At 44.4% G+C, this 23,642-nt stretch overlaps 1 protein-coding gene across 1 annotated transcript; it reads right to left on the reverse strand.

The window, feature by feature from the left end:
- Positions 1 to 2,139: 2,139 nt before the first annotated feature.
- LOC116746160 (WAP four-disulfide core domain protein 3-like) lies at positions 2,140 to 22,339 on the reverse strand. Its single transcript, XM_032617465.1, has 7 exons — positions 22,255 to 22,339; positions 20,257 to 20,358; positions 12,159 to 12,257; positions 6,400 to 6,557; positions 4,883 to 5,012; positions 2,706 to 2,854; positions 2,140 to 2,293 (listed from the first exon to the last, which is right to left on the reverse strand). The coding sequence occupies exons 1-6, from the start codon at positions 22,337 to 22,339 to the stop codon at positions 2,709 to 2,711; spliced, it is 720 nt and encodes a 239-aa protein (XP_032473356.1). The 3' UTR covers positions 2,140 to 2,293; positions 2,706 to 2,708.
- Between the last annotated feature and the right edge of the window lie 1,303 nt (positions 22,340 to 23,642).

Raw genomic sequence — 23,642 nt, forward strand, 5'->3', positions numbered from 1 at the left:
GTGGTGATAGTGCAGCCGTTATGGAATACTACATTCTTCTTGCATTTAAGAAGTGCCAGCCTATGCTATAATTCAGATGTGATTTCATTCCTTCCTTATAGGCTGTGAGGCTCAACGACTTTGGGGTGACCCTGTTGTGCATTCTATTGGCATAGGAGAGGGAATATTTGTGAGCCCTGGGATTTCAGCATGATATTGAGAAAGTGACGTTCCGTGAAGAGGAGAAAAAGGGTAATGTAGACAAATATTTTGGAGTTGGACCAGCTGAAAATAAGTACAGATTTTTGGGCCACCGGTGACTTTCCATTGCACAAATCCAAATGTACCAGCCAGAAAGCACTGCTTCCCCAGGCATCTCATGTAGACTTTAGACTCCAGGAACATTGCAATCCACGGTCAGGTGAGATGGTGCTATTCTCACAACCCAACCTTAGAGGTTCCCTCTTTATCTCTCAAAGTTTCAGGAGGACCCAGCACCCATAGCCTCTCTGTTAGGGACTAATTAGCTTGGCACAGAGACTGTGTAATTGATCCAGGTCTTTCAAGTGCTTGGTCGCCCAAATGTTAACACAGATCCTGTAACAAGTCACTAACCAAGTGTTAGGAAACCCTGCAGTGTCAATTCCTAAGGCCCCAACACTATGAGTGCTTCCCACTGTGGGAGGGTGGTGAGTACAACAGCTTTCAAAGTGGTTGGCTGGAATTAAATTTGCAGATAAATATGCATCCTGCATTTTTATTTTTGGAGGTAGTATAGTATAAGAAAAAGAGAGAGTTTTGGAGCCACTAAAATCTGGATTTAAATGCAGGTTCTACTACATCCTGGCCATATGGCCTTGACAATTAATCTCTCTATGTTTCTTCATCAAGAGTTAGAGGCTCGGCATTCTCAACTCATAGGGCTGTTGTAAGGATAAGGAAATAATGTAGGGGAAATATCTAAAACTGAAAAATATATCAAATAAAATATTTTCCTTCTCCTTTAAATGTTTCCTTACTCTCGGTTGGGTTTGAAACTCCTAAAAGAAAGAGGCTATTCTTTACAACCTCTATGGAGCATTTGGTACCAAGAAAAGAACCATGATCCAGTTGTCACTCCTTTGGGCATCATCCTCCAGACTGGGGGCCCAATAGGCTCTCTGCTACTTTACTAAGTCCTGAGATGATTCGTTTTGGGGGCATGCTAGCTCTCCATTCCTTGTGCCCTGCTCAGAGGGTCCCAGTAGTAGGTGATGTTCAGACTACGTGAGTGGCATTATCCAAGTTTCAGTGTGTGTGGTAGACCACAGGAAGCTTGGTTGGAGTCCTGGAGTGAGGTGAGATGGGGGTTGGAGCCAATCAGAGGGAAGAGGGAGACGTGCCCTTTGAGGAGAGAATAGGGGATGGAAACAGTGATGAGGAAGTAGAGAAGCAAATATAGACAGACAATGATAGCTGGAGTTTCAGCTGTGGAGCGGATGGTAGCTGGATTGAAATATGGAGTCAAGGCATAGGTGTGCGACAAGCGGGGGGGATCCAGTAGTAAGGGAGACGTCTACAGTACTGGAGATAATAATTAGAGAAGTCTTTCATTTGAAAAGAAGAATGTTAGTGGAGGGGTTGGACTTAAATAGGAGTAGCGAACATTTTTTTTCCCCATTATTACTGGGGATAAAGCAGAGTAAATGGATACACATATATGCGGATAGAAGAGGAGGACATTTTTGCAAACGTGCAGTTCTTTTCCTAATGAAGGATAGATGAGATAGACGGTGAGACCTGAATGGTGGAAGTTGGAGTGAGAGGTAGATGAGACGGGGAGCTGAAGAAAGATAAGTGGAAATCTTGGTTGTTGGGAGAGTGAATTTTCTGGGGGAAGTGTGGCTGGATTTACAGGCAGTGCTGAGTGCCTGGGCTGGTCTCAGGGAAAAGGCTGAGGAAGAAACAGAGGACATGAATGGTGATGGATGATGAAAAAGAGAGAGGGTCCATAGATTGGGGTTAAATACTCGTTGGAGGTAGAGGTACTAATGTAAGTGAACTAGAAATCTTACATAGAAATAATGACTCAGGTTTGATAATGTTACAGAAATCATTTTATTAAGAAGAAAGATAATTTTGAAAGCAGTCACCCCATGATTCCTCAAACAATTGCCACAATTCAACACTTAAACCAAGTTATTTTAGATCCACATCCTGTGATCCTGGGGTCGGTAAGAAAGCACAGCTCTTAGAATAAAGATGACATTTGGGAACAGTTACTGAAGGAGGCCAAGGTTCAATTATCATCCGAACGGATAATGAAGCCCTCCTCCTAAAATACAAAGGTAATTTTGTCACTTTCCAGAAATTCCTGCTCTTTGCTACCAACCAGCTTTCTCCACAAGTCACCCAGACTTCAGTGAGCAGAGGGGCAGCTGGGGTCCCTTCTGGGCTAGCAAACGCCAGCAGGGACTCATCCTCCCCTTAAGCAGCTCTCTATCTTTTTTTTTTTTTTTTTTTTTTTGCGGTACGCGGGCCTCTCACTGTTGTGGCTGTGGCCTCTCCCGTTGCAGAGCACAGGCTCCAGACGTGCAGGCTCAGCGGCCATGGCTCACGGGCCCAGCCGCTCCGCGGCATGTGGGATCTTCCCGGACTGGGGCACGAACCCGCGTCCCCTGCATCGGCAGGTGGACTGTCAACCACTGCGCCACCAGGGAAGCCCCAGCTCTCTATCTTATACTCACGGCTCAAACAGCGGTTTGACAAACGTGTCCACAACCATTGCTACAGCATTTTTGTCCCAGGGGACAGGATTCATCCCCTCTGCACATTTCAACACAAGTTCCAGACGATCCTGGTGTCAGCTGTGGACAAGTTCCAGGTCTCCGTTCATCTGAAAAACAAAACAGTCTTGCCAGAACCCAGGCTGGCTCTGTAGAAGGGAGTGGGACCCAGTGCTGAGAGCGAGCGAGCTGAAGTGTCTCACTCCCTGATGGACCTTTAGCCTCTTCCCTTCCGGATGCCCCCAATCTTTCCCCCTTCTAAACCTTGGAGGCACACAGTACTGTTTTGTGTGTGGGAAAACACACTGATGACCAGCAGCTGCAGCATCCTGGGAGAAGAGGAGAGAGCTTTGCCATTAACCCCCTTCTTTTTGTTCCAGCTGAAACTAGATAATTAAATCCCAGATCACAAACAGAAACAACTTCTCACCAATTCTATGTGCCTTCAGGCGCCAATGAACACTGAGTCCCACAGTGTGAAAATCAGACTGGGTACTAATACCACCACCAGCCTTACTTCTAGTATAGGGCTCTGATGACTGCATTTGGAAAGAAATATTAGATAAAAGACAAAAGACCAGGTTTCAAGTTTTTTGTTTTTGTTTTGTTTAAAGGGAGTTCCCTGCTGGTCCAGTGGTTAGGACGTGACGCTTTCACTGCTGTGACCCGGGTTCCATCCCTGGTCAGGGAACTAAGATCCCCAATCCAGTATCTAGTGCTACTCAAAATGGGTCCCCTGACCCAGCAGACTCAGCATCCCCTGGGAGCTTGTTAGAAATTCAGATTCTCGGGCCCCGCCCCAGACCTACTGAAACAGAAACTCTAGGGTTGGGGCACAGCAATCTGGATTTAACAAGCCTTCCCCCCGGTCATTCATTTAAAAATCCATATTTATTATTTATTTTTGGCTGCGTTGGGTCTTAGTTGCGGCACACGGGATCGTTCGTTGCGGTGCGTGGGCTTCTCTCTAGCTGTGGTGTGTGGGCTCAGTAGTTGTGGCGCGCAGGCTTAGTTGCCCCGTGACATGTGGGATCTTAGTTCCCCAACCAGGGATCGAACCGGTGTCCCCTGCATTGCAAGATGGATTCTCAACCACTGGCCCACCAAGGAAGTACCCCTCACAAGGTCATTCTTACGTGTGTTGATATGGGAGAACCCCTGCTGTATATCACCCCCCAAAACAGTCTACCCTATTGAGTTAGGGTAGACTAACTAACATGGAAAATGCAGGCTGGCTATCACTCTTGTGAATCAAGTGAAATGGTGGTTGACAATTCTCTATTCCATGTTGGGCAGAGATCTCCTTCATCTGTGGGGTTTCCTTACATACACCTCTGTCTCCCCCCCACCCCAAAACATCTAAGTGTGGTCCTTGATCCTGAGACAATGTAGAGGTATGTTAGCAAGCTGTTCCTTGGATGATACACCCAGTCTTAACTCTACAGCCTCCCTAGTTCCCAGACCACTTTGGTTTTTGTTTGTTTTCTGGCTGTGCCATGCAGCAAGTGGGATCTTAGTTCTCCAACCAGGGATCGAACCTGGGCCCCCTGCATTGGAAGCTTGCAGTCTTAACCACTGGACCACCAGGGAAGTCACTCCCAGGCCACTTTGATGCACCCACCAAACTTACAGCAGCGAAGATCAATCCTAGGCTTGAAGGATCAATCCTAGGGAGTTGAAGGTTCTGTGGGGAAAGAGTACCAGCCAGCCATGGCTGGCAAGAATCCGCCTGGGCAGGCGTACATGCTGGTGGACTGAATGAATGGACCTGTGTGTTTCACGCCGGTGTGGACGTGTGTTTGGGTGTGAGATATCAGCTAACTTGTTCATAACCGTGTTCTTTCCAGACCTTGTTGAAGAATAATTTGGTACCTTAACGTTATTTCATTTTTGTTTTAAGAGTATTTCCAGCTTTTTCAAGTTTACAAATACTTCTAAAGCAAGATATTATCAATCTGTCTTCATGGTCTTCTAGACTTGGAAGAATTCTATTCTTTTCTAATTCTCCCAGAGGTTAGTAGTGGCCCCAGTATAGCCGCCTCCTCTCTCTCTGTGCAGCTGGCCTAAGAGCCATTGTCCTGGCAGGGTTAAGCATTCAGTTAGTCAGGGACATGGACAGCTGGGCTTGCAGCGCTTACCTGGGTTTCCTAAGGGCATGCAGACATGGCCACAACCGTTGTTGACACACCAGCTCCCTATAGCGCAGTCCCAGGGTCCTTGGCATTCCTCCTCACAGGAATCTACTCGTAGAAAAAATTCAGCTGAAAACTGTTAAGCCTGACAGGATAACAGGGGAGGGCTGTGAGAAGGTTTGTTTGTTTAACCTTTTATCCAATTCAAAAAATATAGACAAGCTATCTACCTATTTTGCACTATATTAAAAGTAGTATGTTTTTAAAACAAAAAATACTCAACTATATTAAGTAAAAAGGAAGTTTCTCTTTCCCTCAACCCAACCAGCCCATTTCCCAGGAGATATCTACTATTTCCTGTAGCTCCTTCTGGAATCTTTTCTTGGCTTTTACAAATATAAGTACAAACACATCAATAACACAGATATATACATACACAATGCGAGTAGATGTTTGTCTGTTAAATTACAAATATGTGGAGTGAGGCTATAGCTTTTTTGGTGTTGAAAGGTGTCTTCATGAGGCAATATAGCAATCTATATCAAAAGCTTTCAAATGTAATTTGGCCATTCTACTTTTAGGAATTTATGCTAAGAAATATGATTTAGCTCAAGGACATTTATCTTGTCCTTGTTATTAAAAAGTAACTCAAAATGATAATTATCTAATTCTATAATAGAAGAAGGCATGGAAAGAAGGCATATCATACTGGAAAACAATGAAGCTTTTTTTTTTTTTTTTTTTTTTTTTTTGTGTGTGTGCGGTGCGCGGGCCTCTCACTGTTGTGGCCTCTCCCGTTGCGGAGCACAGGCTCTGGATGCACAGGCTCAGCGGCCATGGCTCACGGGCCCAGCCGCTCCACGGCATATGGGATCTTCCCGGGCCGGGGCACGAACCCGTGTCCCCTGCATCGGCAGGCAGACTCTCAACAACTGTGCCACCAGGGAAACCCGACAATGAAGCTTTTTAAAATGTGTGATGGAATTGTGTTTATTGATCAGGGATGGGCTGTAACACCATATTTGTAAAAATCATATATCCTGGATTTTTGGTTGTTTGTTTATATCTCTGTTACTATGAGATCTTTAAGGACGAAGACTTCTCCTTAACTATCTCCCAGCACTCAGCACAGTTCCAGACATGCAGTAACCACAAAACAAACATTTATTCCTTGTTAAATCTGAAAAAATATATCTGTGTGTGTATGAAACATGGAAGCTTTTATTTTAAAGGTTAACGTGGTTATCTGGGTAATGGGATAATTTATGGAAAATAAATTATCCAGTGGATAATTATTATCCATTGGATAATTTATCTTTTTAATTAGTAGTATTTCTGAGTTTTTTTTTTTATAATGAACATTATTAGTTGTGTAACAAAATAAAAGAAGAAGTTTCTGTGCTCAAAAAGTCAGGACACACAGGTCTGTGACATGCTTTTCCCTCTGGAAGGACAAGCCTGAAAGCAGAGACCCTGGAAATTAACCATCTAAGGAAGGGAAGTCTGGGCAGAGCTAAGCACACAGTCTCTGTGTTGTGCAGGGTTTGGGGACCTGGGCAGGGCTGTGTGCTCTTACTTCCTGGGTCCCGGACTGAAGAGCAGACTCGACTACATCCCTTCTTGATACATTGTTCTCCAGCTCGACAGTCCCAGTCTCTTTGGCAGTCCTCCACACAGATTTCTAACATCAGAAAAGGCTCAGTGAGTTGGTGGAAATGTAAATTGGTACAGCTGCTGTGGAGAACAGTGTGGAGGTTCCTCAAAAAACTAAAAATAGAACTACCACATGACCCAGCAATCCCACTACTGGGCATATATCGGGAGAAAAACATGGTCCGAAATGATACATGTACCCCAATGTTCATTGCAGCACTGTTTATAATACCCAAGATATGGAAGCAACCTAAACGTCCATCAACAGAGGAATGGACAAAGAAGACGTGGCACATATATACAATGGAATATTACTCAGCCATTAAAAACAGTGAAATGCCATTTGCAGCAACACGGATGGACATAGAGGTTGTCATACTGAGTGAAGTAAGTCAGACAGAGAAAGACAAATATCGTATGATATTGCTTTTATGTGGAATCTAAAAAGAAATGATACAAATAAACGTATTTACAAAACAGAAATGGACTCACAGACTTAGAGAATGAATTTATGGTTACCAGTGGGGGAAGGGTGGAGGGAAGGGATAGTTAGGGAATTTGGGGTTGACATGTACACACTGCTATATTTAAAAAGGATAGCCAACAAGGACCTACTCTATAGCACAGGGAACTCTGCTCAATATTATGTAAAAACCTAAATGGGAAAAGAATATGAAAAAGAATAGATACATGTATATGTATAACTGAATCACTTTGCTGTACGTCTGAAACTAACACAACATTGTTAATCACCTATACTCTAATATAAAATAAAAAATTAAAGAAAAAAAGAAAAAGAATAAAAGCCTCAGTGAACACAAAGAAGCCTTAGGTGTGGATATCTGGAAGCTACCATACACACGGCAGAGATTAGGCAATGGACCCACTTATACATGGCATATATCACACAGTGTAATGGAGAATGAAACAGGACATATAAAAATAAGTATATATTAGCATATTCATAGAGGACATTGAAATAATGTTTACCCAACAATCAATGGTGATTATTCAAAGGGGATAGAACTGTAGGCAGATTTAGCCCTTTTTGTTTCGTCTATGACATTTTAATTTTGGCAAGAAGTGTGTAACTTTAACAAACAAAGGAACATATATTAAGAAAATAAAGAAAATTCAGAGAAATGACCTTCAGCTTTTTGGCCAAAGCTGTTGATGAGCAGGAAAACAGAAGAAGGATTTTCATACGCACGGAGCAATTCCTATGTGTGAAAGTTGCACACACAAGAAAGAGCTGTTGAGCTATGTATCATTTCCATTTAAGAAATGAGGAAATAGGCGCTCAGAGAACATAAATGACTCGCCCACGGTCCGGGCTTGTGAGTGGTGGTTCTGGGGTTGGAACCCGGGAGGACCTGGCCCCAAAGTCCATATTGAATCAATACCTTCCCTGTGATTCCCCAACAGACACATATGCCCTCGTGGCTTCTTGGATTGGTTCTGCTGGGGCCTCACATGCCTGAGGGTCCAATGTGTCTTTTGGGAGGCACAATGACTTTTTTGGGGGGCGGGGGAGGTTAATGGTCAGCCTTCAGGGTAGGAACCCATAAACACTTGAGGAACAGGGCTTCCCTGGTGGTCCAGTGGTTAAGACTCTGCGCTTCCAATGCAGGGGGCCTGGGTTCGATCTCTGCTCAGGGAGCTAGATCCCTCATGCCACAGCTAAGAGTTTGCATGCCGCAACTAAAGATCCGCATGCCACAACTAAAGATCCCGTGTGCCACAACGAAGACACAACGCAGCCAAATTAATTAAGTAAGTTAAAACAAACAAACACTTGAGGAACTATGCTCATCCCTGACCTCCCAGGCATCTGTTGCAGACCAGAGTAACCTTTTCCATGCTGACCACCACTGCACCTACAAAGATGGCTTTCCTCTCCTAGGTGTATAGGGTGGCATTCTACCTACATGGTTCCCAGTTCAGGCCTCTCTCACCAAGGAAATGGTGCTGGTTCTCAGCCTCCCAAACCCTGGTGCCTCCTGAGGTCTCTTGCTGTTTGTGACACCATCACAGATGCACTGCCAGCAGCCAACACCAGGGGTTTCCAGTGGCTCAAGTCCACCACGTGGCTAACTCTATTGCCTCCTCTTCCCTTCCTTGGGATTAGAGGGATGAAGGTACCACATACTTAGAAAGGTAGAGGAGTAATTGATCAAAGGCTCATTGAGCAAAAGCCACCTTGTGTCACTGAAGCTGTGAAACCGAGTGACGTGAAGAAACCATTAAATTCTCCGGATCCAGGATGAAGACCCTCTGTCATCCTGACTGCAGCAGAAGCACAGCCTGGTCCTTTCCTTGGCAGTGAAGCTGAGGGTGTGCTTGCAAGGTGCTCATTGTAAGCAGTGGCCTTTTGATTCAAAAGAATGTCTCCTCTTTAAGTGACCTGACTGACTTTGCTACTTGTGCTTTTAGAGTCACGTATCAGTATCAAGACCTTAATTATCACCAACTTACATATAAAGAAACCATATTGGGCAGGAAGAAATTCAGCCTGAGGGAGCAAAGGTTTGGTCTGGGGCACTGCTTGAGGGCAAATCTGGGGAACAATTGGGGGTGTAACTTGTTAGGGGACTTCTCAAATTTTCTTCTTATCCAGCTGTGCAGAGACTTGAGCAGAAACGTTGCTAGGAAGATTGCGGGGTGGGGGGGTGGTGCCCTGAAAGAGTGAGCCTAATTAAAAAGAATGTGCAACCAAAGCCTTTTCAGGGGACGGGGACTGGGGCCACCCTGCTGTGTGCCCCAGAAGCAGAGAGCAAGAGAAGGAAGTGTCAAATCCCAGCAGCCTGCAGGGAAACTGACACCACTGATCAACAGTGAGACTGACATCCCTGTGGCTTTGGGAAACCAAGCTAATGTAGGCACCAGCTCACCCCCAGTGAGTCTGGCTGGGAGTCCTTGGGTTGGGGCTCTGGTCAGAGGTCCCCAGACCTGATGGGAGGAGAGTTCAGGCCCTAGGTTTCCAGCTCCTGGCTCCTGTCTTGAGGATGGTATAACCCCTGCATGCACTTATTCTCTGGTCTGGTGGGACTGTTTCGTGAATGAGTTCATCTCCTGTAAGATTTCCAGAGCTTTGACGTTAAAGGAAGAAAAGAACAAATAATCTCTGCAACAACTCTGCCAGTTGAGCCAGTGCACAAACACCGGCTTCCTGTAGCATCTATTTCTTCTCCAGGATAGATTCCTCATTTGAAATGTGGAGTTTCTTACACAAATAATTTGAGAGTAGAGGCTGATCATATCCAACAAACTATGTGCCCAAGCTAAGAGTCTCATCTGTTCTTTTCCGATTTTTTTTTTTTTTTTTTTTTTGCGGTACGCGGGCCTCTCACTGTTGCGGCCTCTCCCGTTGCGGAGCACAGGCTCCGGACGCGCAGGCTCAGCGGCCATGGCTCACGGGCCCAGCCGCTCCGCAGCATGTGGGATCCTCCCGGACCGGGGCACGAACCCGTGTCCCCTACATTGGCAGGCGGACTCTCAACCACTGCGCCACCAGGGAAGCCCCATCTTTTCCGATTTTTATTTCATTTTTTTCTTCTGGGTGACCTGAATTAAATTAGCCAGGTTTAGGAGGAAAAGAGGGCAGAGGAGGAGTGGATGCTAAGATTCTTTTTGCTTGTCCCAGCTCCCATGAGTTCTGCCACAGGGCGGCCCCATGCAATGAGTCACTGGTTTTCTGAGCACATCTGCTTCTCCAGATGTTTATACTGTGAAAAACGTGTTAAGGAAACCTAACGCAAAATAGGAGCGAGGAAACCACGAAGGAAGGGCTCTCATGCAGGTACCACTCATGGCAGCTTGCGTCCTCCAGCAGGAAAGAGGAAGATTTCCTGTTGGCCACGGCCAGGAGCCGCCCTCGCCTGCAGCCAATGAGAAGCTACCACCACTTCAGACTCTCACTTTCCTCCAATGAACTGCTGTACGAAACAACCCCTCCCAACATCCTCCTGTCCTCTGGAAAAGCACGCTCTCCTTTGTTCTCCAGACTTGCCCATGGTTTGCCACATTTTGCTTGTCTCCAATTGCAACTCCTCTGCTATTCTCGAATAAACTCAATTTTGCCGGCTGAATTGCTTACCTTTTTCTTTTAAAAGGCTGACAGTACTATATACATTCATATATTTCATTTAATCCTCACACGATGTAGTAACGGAGATAACATTTTCTGGGTTTCCCTGATGAGGAAACTGGGGGTTAAAAATATTACATACATTTCCCCAGTGTCCACAGAGCAACGTTTTGAAATAAAGTCCTAAGCCCATGTGGTGTTGCCTCCTACTTAACAGTATTTCCTGTTACTCCGTTCTTTTCCCTACCATTAATTTTTTTAAAAAATTATGTGCAGGCTTCCCTGGTGGCGCAGTGGTTGAGAGTCCGCCTGCCGATGCAGGGGACACGGGTTCGTGCCCTGGACCAGGAAGATCCCACATGCCGCGGAGCGGCTGGGCCCGTGAGCCACGGCCGCTGAGCCTGCGCGTCTGGAGCCTGTGCTCCGCAACGGGAGAGGCCACAACAGTGACAGGCCCGCGTACCGCAAAAAAAAAAAAAAAAAAATTATGTGCTAGGGTCAGGGCCAAATACATGATCTACTTTAGCACATTTAGTCCTCACCATACCCTCTGCAATAGGTGTTGACCCATGTTGCAGCAGAGGAACTCGAGGTTAAGTAACTTGCCCTAAACCCCACTTTGGTGAGCTGCAGAGGTGGGATTTGAAGGCTCCGGAGCCCAGCCCTGCACCTCCCACTCTGCCAAGCACGGAGCCGGCATCAATCTTGACTTAGCCACTCACTGGTTTTATAACCACAAGCAATTCACAGTCACTTTAACCCAAGAAACCTCAGTTTCTTCATTCAGGCATAATAAGGAGGTACAGAAAATCTAGTGAGGAAAACCAGCATTGAGGTATGGCTTAGAATAGCAACAGTAAACAAAATAACAAAACAAAATCCCACCTGAAATGTCCACTAGAAGGTGATTTACTGAGGTGATGTAGTATATTCTATATGGTGGGATACAGTAAATTAACTTAATTAAATTTAATAATTAAATATGTGAAATAAAGTAAAATGAAATATACTGTGTTGACAGTGAAAGATGCTCCCAACAAAACTTAAGTGACAAAAAAGTATTTATGGAATGGCTTTTTTGGGTTAAAAATATAATAATAGTAAATATCATTAATATTTATATAAATACAGATAATAAGTATAATGCTGTGGAAGTGTTCATTATTTTCGAGACAGTCAAAATATTATGATTATATAAGCATACCATATATATATAATGATCATACCATAATCATAGTATATACATATATACACATATATAGGCTCATCAGTAGTTTCTGACTTTTATATAATGAGCTTCACTTGGAGAAAAAAAAAGGGAAATGATTAAAGGTCTTTTTAAGGGGTATTTATTAATGACATGCTGGGCACATGGCTCTCTCACCTGTTTTCCCCCTGTAAGGGCAAGAGTGGAGGAAGAGCCCCCAGGAACACTGATGGGTTTCTGTCCCATTTCTGATCAGCGGCACAGTTTTGGAAAGGCCAGGCAGGGCTAACCCTGGCACAGCTGGCTGGGGAATCAGGCGGGGCTCCTGGTCTTACCTCCATTGTGAAGGGTGCAGACTTTCCTACAGCCCTTCCGCATGCACCATTTCCTGGCTCCGCAGTTCCAGTTTTTCCAGCACCGGATCTCACAATAGCCTGCCAGAGAAGATACATCAAAAACTTAAGTCTCAGGAGCAGGTACTAGGAAGGGGCTGGAGCAAAGAATGAATAGAGCCCTTCCTACGAGGTAGCATCTACATTTTATCACTTTAACAAATTATGTAATTTATAAAATGTCTACTATTGCAAAAGAGTTCACAATCTGAATAGAACTTTACAGTTTAAAGAATGCTTTCACAATGTACATGATGTAATGAGATGATATCACTCCGAGATGTTGATTCAATGTATCTTTTGTTCCCAATTCTTCCTAGTTTCTGGCTGCCCATTGCCCTCCCCCGCCCACAACTCATAGAGTTAATGGCAGCCACTGCTTCGTGGGGAGGGCACATCAGCCTGGAATAAAGGGGCCAGGGCTCGGCAGTGAGTTTCAAATTAGGCTTTGTTGAATTAGACAACAACAGGCTCTGCTGAAAGAGAAAAATTCTTCGAAATTTCAGAAGCGCCTTTTAACACACACAAGGCTTAGAGCTCTGAGCAGAGAGAAGATGCTGGGCATGATGTGAGGTCTCATCCCATAGAAAAGGGGAAAGTCCTTCTGGTCAATGAGGAAGATGGGGGAGGGAGGGGGTATAAGAAGGAAGGAAGGAGAGGGCGGGGAGGGAGAGAGAGAGGGAGGGAGAAAGAGGAGAGGAAAGGGAGAGAATATGAAAACAAATGTTAATAACCTTGACCTTTTCATTTCACTCCTAAGAAATATATTCTACAGGAAACATTTCCACCTATGGACAAAAATATAAAATCACGTTCATTACAGCAACCTGGGCAACAGCAAAAAATGTCACGCAAACAGAATGACGACCAAAAGGGAATTGGTTAAATGAATTATAGTAAACTTATTCATTAGTCCTCACATAATCCAAAAAGAATGAGATGTATTTGTGTGGACATGGAAAGATGTCCACAATTTATGTTAAATTTTAAAAGATGTATGTCATGCGTGATAGGATACTTTATACAAGAGAATAGGATATATTCTAATTTATGCAAATGGCCACAATAGAGGGCTTTCAATATGCTTCACAGGCAGACCTGGGCTCTCCCTCATTATCTATGTGGCCACAAGAAAGTCATTTCACTGCTGTATGCCTCAGTTTCCTCATCTGTATAACAGTGACATTTGTTACTACTGTACCTCTGAGATTTAAAAGCAATAATCTCAGGACCCGCCTGGCAAATAGCAGGAGCTCAGAATGTGATGTTTCTTCCCAGAGTGACTGTGTATCTGTCAGAGAATCAGTTAATGCATAAGGCTGGTAAATCCTTCTAGACACCACATATTGTCAAATAGTACACACTGCTGGTTTTTCAAACACACATGGAACCTATTGTACCCAATAAATTACAAAACAGTTTAATGGAATCACTGAGTTAACTGGATAATCAACCATCGTGTGGGTTGCCTGACATTTTTTACATAATTACATTGTCCTCATGGGGTGATTTTGAAAATATGAATCAAAACGCCTAAAGGTATTCAGGGCTGTGGGTTTGATTGAAGGCTTGTTAATTGTCCTCCAAACAGAGACATAGGTGATAATAGCGGAGGGCCTGTGGTGAGGCTGGGATTCAATTAGATTTTTGGACTCTGGACATCCTGTTTTTTCACAGCTACATGAGGGTGATGCTCCCTTTCGATGAAGGGCACCTTCAGAAATGGGGCATTTCTGGCTCCCATGCTCCCAGGGACTTTTTCTACCATTTAGTGAGCCCTTGTTATTGTGCCAGCTCTAGGCAAGTGAGTCACATCTGTGATCTCATTTATTTGTCACAAGGTCTCTAGGAGGTAGGTCTTCATAATCCCCATGTACAGAAACTGAGGCTCTGGGAGCTCGAGCAAATTGCACAAGACCACAGAGACAGAAAAAAGCTGACACAGAATCTGGTAAGTCTGATTCCAAGGAAAGATTTGAAAAGAAGCTTCCTCGTTACTGCTCCCAGGTCTCTGTGGCGCTAGCATTTGTGTTCACCCACGAACCAGGACAGTGATGACAGCCCCAGGAATAGCTGCTCCCATCAGAAGCCCTTCTCAGGATGGGGCTATGGGTCCTGACTAAGGGAAGGGAGGGGAGATGTGGAGGAAGGCCAGGTAGCCGGCCAGACACGGGGAAGTCCCTCTGGGACAGGGCCCACTTGCTCCGGTTGGGACTTACAGGAAAAAAACAGAACACACCATATGCAAAGATGCTGGGTCATTTGTCCTTAGCGTTTCTGTGCCCTGAGGAAATGAATGAAGAAAGAGGCAGAAGTGGGCCAATGGTGACTCTTGAAGGGTACTTCCTGCAGGGAGGGTGTATGAAAATGTTCTAGGTTTTTTCAAGTTAAAGAGACTGGCTTTGCCATGTATTGACAGGTCATGTCACCTTTCTGAGCCCCAGTTCCCATGTCTATGAAATGAGCATGACACTACAACTTAAAAAGATGTTATGAGAAATCAAGGAATGCATGCTTCCCCCTCATCCACTCTAGCCAGGGCTGCCACGTATGGTTTTACAGGTTGTGAGCCACACAATTATGTCTGCTGACAGGATGAGTGGGACTGTAATACATCTCGACCTCATTTCTGAAGTCCTCCGCCCAGAGGGAGAGGCAACTTCTCCATAATGGATAAAGGTGTTTGTTTACCAAACTGGGCACCCACTGGACTCTGTCTGGTGTAAGGGGCCTTTTTCTAGTTCTCCCAAAAGTGTCATTTGAGTTAGTGGTGGTCTCCATCCAGCCTGTCGTGACTGCCTGTTTTTCGACACAGGCTGCTACCGTAAAGATTTCTCACCCTCTGTAGGTTTGAGGCTATGGTTTCCCTGTCTGGAACCAAGCCACCCCTTAGTACAAATTGGGAGACAACTGTAGGCAGGAAAATCTAATGGGACTCTCTTTGCTCTGGGAAGAGGGGAGATATAAACCCTGGCAGAGATGAGAGAAAGGAAAAAAATCTTTCATTCATCCCTTTAAGAGAAGGGGCCTTTGGCAACCAGGGGTCTTGGTCTTTCCTGAGTCCCTGGCTGCCTCTGAGATTTTAAAGGTTAACAGAATTTGGAAGGTCCCACTCCCAGTCTGACCCTCAACCTCCAGTCCATGTCACAAGCACCTAAGGAAACCAGAGTTGGGACCTAGAGCCAGGGAGCGATGTAGCAGCCCAAGCTCCTGGGGCCAGGTTCCTAAGCCTTGTACATGTCAGGCAGGACCAGACCGCAGGGTTAATGCATACGGTTAGCAAGTCCCCATGAAACCCATACATTGTCTATAAAATGATTAAGTGTTGTGCTACTCTTTTCAAATATAAGCACAGAGAGCTGTAAGTAATAGCATAAACTTCCAGTTAGTGGCATAACTGAATCCTTTAGGCATGGTGTCCTTATGCATGTTACATACTAAAAGCTCCGTTATGTTACGTTTTAACGTTTCTAATGTTTTCAAAGGGTCCTTAGGAGGCCATTTGGAAATACGTATTTAAGCCTTAGAAATAGGTGGCGCTCTGAGCTTTACTAATGACTTGTCTATGGGTCCACAGAGAGGAGACCCAAGCTCACGAAACGATCTCACAGCCAGTAAGCGGCCGAGCCTAAAGCCAAGAGAATGTCTGTCTGACTCCAGGCCCTGAAAGCTTCACCTCCACATGGTGCTAATGCTCCCTCTTGACCAAGGGAGCCTCGGGGCAGGTGTATATCTGGCACCAACCCTTCACTTGTTTCTTGGCCACCGTTTATTGAGCACTTGCTAAGTGCCAGGCACCGGGCTAAGTATTTAGCACAACTTCATTCACTCCTTAGAGTGACCCTGTGAGGCACGAACTATTATCCCCGTTTTAGGGTGAGTAACGTGTACCCAACTCAGAGCTAGGAAAAGGAGGGGCCAGGGTTCAAATGGGGTCTGTGCGGCTTCAGATCTCCTCGTTACACTGTACGGCTGCCAAGGCTCTGTGGAGCTAGCAGCCGTGCTCTCCCACAAACCAGGACAATGACGTCAGTCCCAGGAATAGCCTTCCCCATCAGAAACCCCCACTGCCCCCTCCTGTGGCTCCCCAGGGAGGGGCTGTGAGAGTCAGGAGGGGAGTCGCAGGGGAAGTCCAGTCAGCCAGCCAGAGGTGGGGAAACCCCACTGGGACAGAGGTGGCTTGCTCCAGTTGGCTTTGCAGGGAACAGGACAAGGTGGTCTGAGCAGGATGGAGATCTAAGTGGGGAGCATGGCCACGAGAATGAGTCAGAGTGTGGCCAGTTAGCTGACACACACTTGTGGTCACTCCATGCAAAGAGGTGGGGTGGGTTTTTTCTTATAGTTTGAATGTGGATGAGAGTACAGAACCATGTGGATAATGTCCCCTCATTATTATTTCTTCGGGAGGCAGCGTGGTGCGCTGGGAAGTACTCTAGCTTTGGATGTGAAGAGATCACCTCTGCCATTTATTAACTGCCTGATATGGGATGAGCACATAATCTCTCTGAGACTCAGTTTCCAAGCACTTGAAATACGGGTAATAATATTTACTTCAAAAATGTGTAATGAACATTAAATGCAAAAGTGAGATTTACAGACATTTCCACCTCATCAGTTCTAGCCAGTACTGCTGTGTTGATTGGGTAGGTCATGCACTAGACAGTGATAGCCAGCAGATGGCGACAGGCTAGCTAACACCATAGACTTAGCTCCTGAGCCAGGCGCTCAGGCTCTGCCTTCCCTGGAGCTGGAGAAGGACAGGGATCTTTAGTGAAAGTTGGGGGCACTGTTAAGGCACTTTTTGGCGTCACTGTTTGCAGTGTGATCCAAGTGACTTAAGGAAGAGGGTGCAAAGGAAAACATAAACAAGATGAAAAGACAACCCTCAGAATGGGAGAAACTATTTGCAGATGAAGCAACTGACAAAGGATTAATCTCCAAAATTTACAAGCAGCTCCTGCAGCTCAGTATCAAAAAACAAACAACCCAATCCAAAAATGGGCAGAAGACCTAAATAGACATTTCTCCAAAAAAGATATACAGATTGCCAACAAACACATGAAAGGATGCTCAGCATCACTAATCATTAGAGAAATGCAAATCAAAACTACAATCAAAACTACCTCCCCCGCAGTCCAGTGGTTAGGACTCTGCCTTCCAATGCAGGAGGCATGGGTTCAATCCCTAGCTGGGGAACTAAGATCCCACATGCCGTGGGGTGTGGCCAAACACTTAAAAAAAAAAACCAAAAAAACTACCTCACATGGGGTGGGAGGGAGGGAGATACAAGAGGGAAGAGATATGGAGACATATGTATACGTACAACTGATTCACTTTGTTATAAGGCAGAAACTGACACACCATTGTAAAGCAATTATACTCTAATAAAGATGTTTAAAAAAAAAAAAAAACTACCTCACACCAGTCAGAATGGCCATCATCAAAAAATCTACAAACAATAAATGCTGGAGAAGGTGTGGAGAAAATGGAACCCTCTTGCACTGTTGGCGAGAATGTAAATTGATACAGCCACTATGGAGAACAGTATGGAGGTTCCTTAAAATACTAAAAATAGAACTACCATATGACCCAGCAATCCCACTACTGGGCATATACCCTGAGAAAACCATAATTCAGAAAGAGTCGTGTACCACAATGTTCATTGCAGCACTATTTACAATAGCCAGGACATGGAAGCAACCTAAGTGTCCATCGACAGACGAATGGATAAAGAAGATGTGGCACATATATACAATGGAATATTACTCAGCCATAAAAAGAAATGAAATTGAGTTATTTGTAGTGAGGTGGATGGACCTAGAGTCTGTCGTACAGAGTGAAGTAAGTCAGAAAGAGAAAAACAAATACCGTATGCTAACACATATATATGGAATCTAAAAAACAAAAGGTTCTGAAGAACCTAGGGGCAGGACAGGAATAAAGACGCAGACGTAGAGAATGGACTTGAGGACACAGGGAGGGGGAAGGGTAAGCTAGGACAAAGTGAGAGAGTGGCATGGACATATATACACTACCAAATATAAAATAGCTAGTGGGAAGCACCCACATAGCACAGGGAGATCAGCTCAATGCTTTGTGACCACCTAGATGGGTGGGATAGGGAGGGTGGGAGGGAGACGCAAGAGGGAGGAGATATGGAGATATATGTATATGTATAACTGATTCACTTTGTTATAAAGCAGAAACTAACACACCATTGTAAAGCAATTATACTCCAATAAAGATGTTAAAAAAATAAAAATTGAAAATAAAAATAGAGGGCTTCCCTGATGGCACAGTGGTTGAGAGTCTGCCTGCTGATGCAGGGGACACGGATTCGTGCCCCGGTCCGGGAAGATCCCACATGCCGCGGAGCGGCTAGGCCCGTGAGCCATGGCCGCTAAGCCTGCGTATCTGGAGCCTGTGCTCCGCAAAGGGAGAGGCCACAACAGTGAGAGAGGCCCACGTACCACAAAATAATAATAATAAATAGAAAAATAGAAAAAAAAAAGGAAGAGGGTGGACAGGAATCACGGTAAGGTGAGAAAAAGAAAAATATATATTTGGTTCATCCTTTAGTTTCCTCATCTGTAAAATGGACGTGAGATGAATACCTATATCTTTCATACCTAAAGGTCTCAAGATTAAACAAAATAATGTATTTTGAAAAAGATCTGGCACAGAGAAGTTGCCAAATATGTGTTTTTCACTTTTTTCCCATCATGTGGGATGCCAACTTATGGCAAAGGATCTTTGAAACATTCCCTAAAAACATTTCATAAACATCTTTGAAGTTGTTTTTAAGTTGCATGTAATTTAAAATTAAAATATACCTGTAAGGCCAACTGGCCCGAGGCAGGGGAACACAATCAGATTCACAGGTTGCATCAGACCGAAATTCTCCGGACCACCCAGTTCCAGAAACTGCCCTGGAGACATTCCGGACCACCCAGTTCCAGGAACTGACCTGGGGACTTTGAACCCAGCCCAGCCTTCCCGCCTTTCGAGGGGCGGGACTAACGGTCCCCCAGGATACCCGAAAAGACCACCAAATAAGGAATACCCTGCGCCCTCCCAGATTCACCACACCCCTTTCCCTTCTTCCCCTATAAAATTTTGCCCGACCCTCACCCAGATGCGACTTCTCTGGCCCCTTTCTCTCGGACCAGTGAACCTCGCCCGGGAGCGCTCCCCAATAAAGCTCACTTGAAGCTTTCCTCTGTTTCTCGCGTGCCATTTGTTAAGATCCGACCTTACAATACCCAGCATTTTGAAGTTTATGAAGCTTTTTGACATAAACAATACATCCTCACAAACGCAAATTGGCCAAGTATCTTTGGATTTAAAGAAACATGCATGCCCTTTGAGTCAGCAATATCATTTCTAGCAATGTTTCCTAAGGAAATAATCAAGTTATAAACGGAACGATTTAGTTTCAAGGGAACCCTTTGATAGTAAAATATTAGAGAAGTTTAAAAGCCCATTGGTCAAGAAGTAGTAAACAAAATGTGGTACATTCACAGTAAAAATGCTTTGATGTCTTTGAAAAAAATAGAGTTGTAAATATGTCCATGCTTGTAGCAAGCTATTCACTACATATTATTGAGAGTAAAAAGAAAAAAGAAAAGTTTAAGGATGTTTGTTCGTGGAGTGTGATGCCATGATTATTTGGCACCATACCCCCTGAATATATTTGTGGAAGGATATGAACATACATGTAACTAACTATGTTTACCTCCTGGTAATAAGATTACAGGCACATCTTGTCATCATTTTGTTCCGTAGTTCCTGACTTTTCTGTAATAAATACGTATTCCGTGTGAAATTTTAATGAGATTCTTTTTTTTTTTTAGGATTCTCAACTTGAAAATGTTGGGATAAATGATCTGAGACCAACCTTTCCCTCAAAGGGCAAGAACAGAGGGACACCTCAGGCATTCGGGTGTGTTTCTCTGGGTGATCACACAATTGTGCAAGTTCAGATAACACCAAGCTCTTAATTCTCCCAGGATAGGCTGGGGTGGAGAAAGTCAGGGCTCACCTCTTTCAGTCTGTGGGGCGCAGATACGTACACAGCCAATCTCCACGCATTCTTTTCCTCTTTCACAGTCCCTGTCTTCTGAACACTCCTTCACACAGATTGCTGGCGAGAGGAAAGACACAGGAGCTTTGAAGTCTTACGATTAGAAAATAAATACTCTCAATGCCTTTACAATATCTTTCAAAAACCATCAGTTCCCTAGAAATAAATCTAACCAATTATGTGCAGAAAACTACACCATATTACTAAGAAAAAAATTTAACTGTCTTATAAATGGAGACAGACGTCATGTTCATGGATGAAAAGATTCAGTGTTATAAAGACACCAGTTTCCTCCCAAATTGAAATTTAATACAATCCCAGTAGAAATCGTAGAAGGATTTTTCACAAAAATGGATAAGCTGATTCTAAAAGTTTATATGTAAGCTTCCCAAACCAACAATAATCAAAATAAGAATCAAGACAATTTTAAACAAAGTTACAGGACTTCAGTGTGGTTGGATTAACTGGACCGTCCATGTGAAAAAAAGGAACTTGTCCCCTACCTCGCACCACACTACAAACTCTGTTCCAAATGGGTTATAGACCGAAGTGAAAGGTAAAGCAATAAAGCTTCTAGAAGATGCTATAATAGATAGCTTCATGATCTCGGGATAGGCAAATATTTCTTAAATATTACAGAAATATCGCTGACTAGATATTAAACTAGATAGGTAGATGGAACCTCATTAAAATTAGGAACTTTTCTTCATTGAATGACACCATTAAAAGAGTGAAAAGAAAAGCTACATTGGGAGGAAATGTTTATAATACATATATACAACAAACAACTTGTATCCAGAATCCCTTACAAATCAATAGTAACAATTGATAACCTAATAGAAAAATGGGCAAGAGGATTGAACAGACACTTCACAAAGGAGAAAGTTAGAAGTTGTTACAAAAAAATAACGTCAGATTTTGGGAAGGTGGTTTTAGTTGTGTAAGTTGGCATAATTTTTGAATCTTCTATAATTTCCCCTTCAAAACACACAGAGCAATCAAAATAGCAAAATTCAAAACACATAGACAACAAAACTGCAGAACAAGGTATCCCCTCAAACTCCACAATATGAGTGGATGGAAGGAGACAAACCACCGTCACCTACCACAGCAGTGAGGCATCTGCCTCTGTGCAGAAATCCGCAGGAAGCAATGAGGTGACTGATGGAGAAGACTGGGGCCATTGTTCCCATGGGAACTTCCTGAGGAATGTACTAGAGACTGATCACCAGCCAACCAAAGTACTGGAGAGGCATCAAAACGGGGACTAGTAAGGCCATTAGATATATACTTACAGTAGAATTCAGACTTAATAATGGTCTATGGAGAGAGTCTATGAAGTAGCTATATGTTTTGACAATATATGTATTAAAAATCGGGGAGGGGGAAGGAAAGAACATAGGAAAAGCAGAGTAAGCTTGATAAGTACCTTAATATGATTAAGTGGGAATGAAAGGATATTGCTTAAAATCAGCTGCTGGGGGTAGGGGAGTGTGGAGGAAGGAAAGAAGGAAATTAGCTAATTTCATTATGACTATTACTCATAGCAGGAAACCTATAGGTAATAATAAAAAAAAAGGGGGACCAAGGGTGGTACTCAAAGGTCTTAGTTTAAGGTAACTAATAGAACAAAAAATGAAACCCATTCTAAATGCAAAAGACTATGTATCTAACAAAGATATCTGCAACAGTAAATAAAATAACAACCAAAATGGTAAGTAAGATAAACCACACGTATCTCTTTTAGAGATACATATCAGATCCAACCCAATCTGATAAGGGGAATGGGAAACGCAGGGTGACCGCTCATTTAGATCAAAGGAAATGCATCTGATCAATGCCGAATCTCCACTCTGCAGTGGGGACACAGCAGCTTCCGTGCCAAACCATCCCCAGGTCTAACACTGGGCTCTGTGCCTTCTCTGCTCTCAGGGAGGATCCCCTCAGCAACCTCACCTCCGAAAGCAGGTCTCTGAGTACAGGCCACCTCCAGCCCCGTGACGATGAAAGCCACCAGAACAAAGATGGTGCCTGTCTTCATGTTGAACTTTATGTGGTCCACGGGCAGAGCCCAGCCCCATTTTATACTCTCAGTGTCACCAGAAAGGGGTGTGGGGCAGGAGGAAGAAGATCTGGAAGAGTATCAAAATATAAGCCCTCAAGGGAGTGCCCTCAGATGTTCTAGTTTCCTTGATTTCTGATTTCTCAGATTAGGGAATGGTTTCTTGGAGACGCAAATACCTAATGGGAGAGCTCGGGAACATTGTTAGCGCTTCATTCATTGCTTCATCACAGCTTGCCCCTGGTTTCCCTGGTGCCTTTGGGAACTGTGGTCAAAGAAAAGAATTTTCTTTGTGTAAATTAGAATTTCAGAGTGCGAGCTTACATTATGAAGCCAGGTGCTGTTTGTCAGGGCCCATCTAGGGTGTCCTGCAGGACCGGTTACACAAGGATGGTGAATGTGTGCTTTGAGTGGTTCCCAGGGCTGAGGGTGGAACCACAATGGTAGTGATGTATAAAGATCACAAGCTGGGACTTCTCTGGTGGTTAAGAATCTGCCGGCCAAGACAGGGGACATGGGTTCGAACCCTGGTCCGGGAAGATCCCACATGCCACAGAGCAACTAAGCCCGTGCACCACAGCTACTGAGCCTGCGCTTTAAAGCCTGTGAGCCACAACTACTGAAGCCCGTGAGCCTACATCCCGTGCTCCACAACAAGAGAAGCCACCGCCATGAGAAGCCCATGCACCGCAACAAAGAGTAGCCCCTGCTCGCCGCAACTAGAGAAAGCCCGCGCACAGCAACAAAGACCCAACGCAGCAAAAAAAAATGAATAAATAAATTGATTTTAAAAAATAAATAAATAAAATAAAAATCACAAGCTGGGCACGGCCCTTGGGGGTTGAGAGACATGGTCCCTCTTGGTGACTGGTGTTCTCTGAGCCTATTCTGCTCCATACCAAGAGGTTCCTGGACAGAAGGCTGTGTGGGTGAGCTACATGAGCAGAACTACAGCAGAAGGACAACTAAACATTCCACAGGGGCCTGTGGAAGGAGCCCACCCTCTTTCCTATCCAAAGATTCTCAAAATCTTTGAGAAAGGCGTATGCAGGTAAAACCCCAATGACCGTGGGAATGAAGAGAAAGTCTGCGTTGTCCTTGGTGGTCAGAGCCTGGACAAATGCCTTAGGACTCCCTGTGGGGAGGCCTGGACAAGCTACCCTAAGAACAGAGAAAGACTCAGCAAGCCACAAGAGGAGGGCTCAGACTGGCCATCTCAGGCAGTGAGCTCACACCCAGGATCTCAGAATCTCTGCAGATGCAAAGGGTAGTAAGCACCCAG

This window comes from Phocoena sinus, chromosome 20 (genome assembly GCF_008692025.1).
Source record: "Phocoena sinus isolate mPhoSin1 chromosome 20, mPhoSin1.pri, whole genome shotgun sequence".
NCBI classification, from domain to species: domain Eukaryota; kingdom Metazoa; phylum Chordata; class Mammalia; order Artiodactyla; family Phocoenidae; genus Phocoena; species Phocoena sinus.

Excerpts from the sequence above, each read along its gene's own strand:
- LOC116746160 (XM_032617465.1), bottom strand. The coding sequence starts at position 22,339 with ATGAAGACAGGCACCATCTTTGTTCTGGTGGCTTTCATCGTCACGGGG. Across the intron at positions 20,359-22,254 it reads TCAGAGACCTGCTTTCGGAG|CAATCTGTGTGAAGGAGTGT; the intron begins GTGAGGTTGCTG and ends TCCTCTCGCCAG. Across the intron at positions 6,558-12,158 it reads CTGCACCCTTCACAATGGAG|AAATCTGTGTGGAGGACTGC; the intron begins GTAAGACCAGGA and ends TTCTGATGTTAG.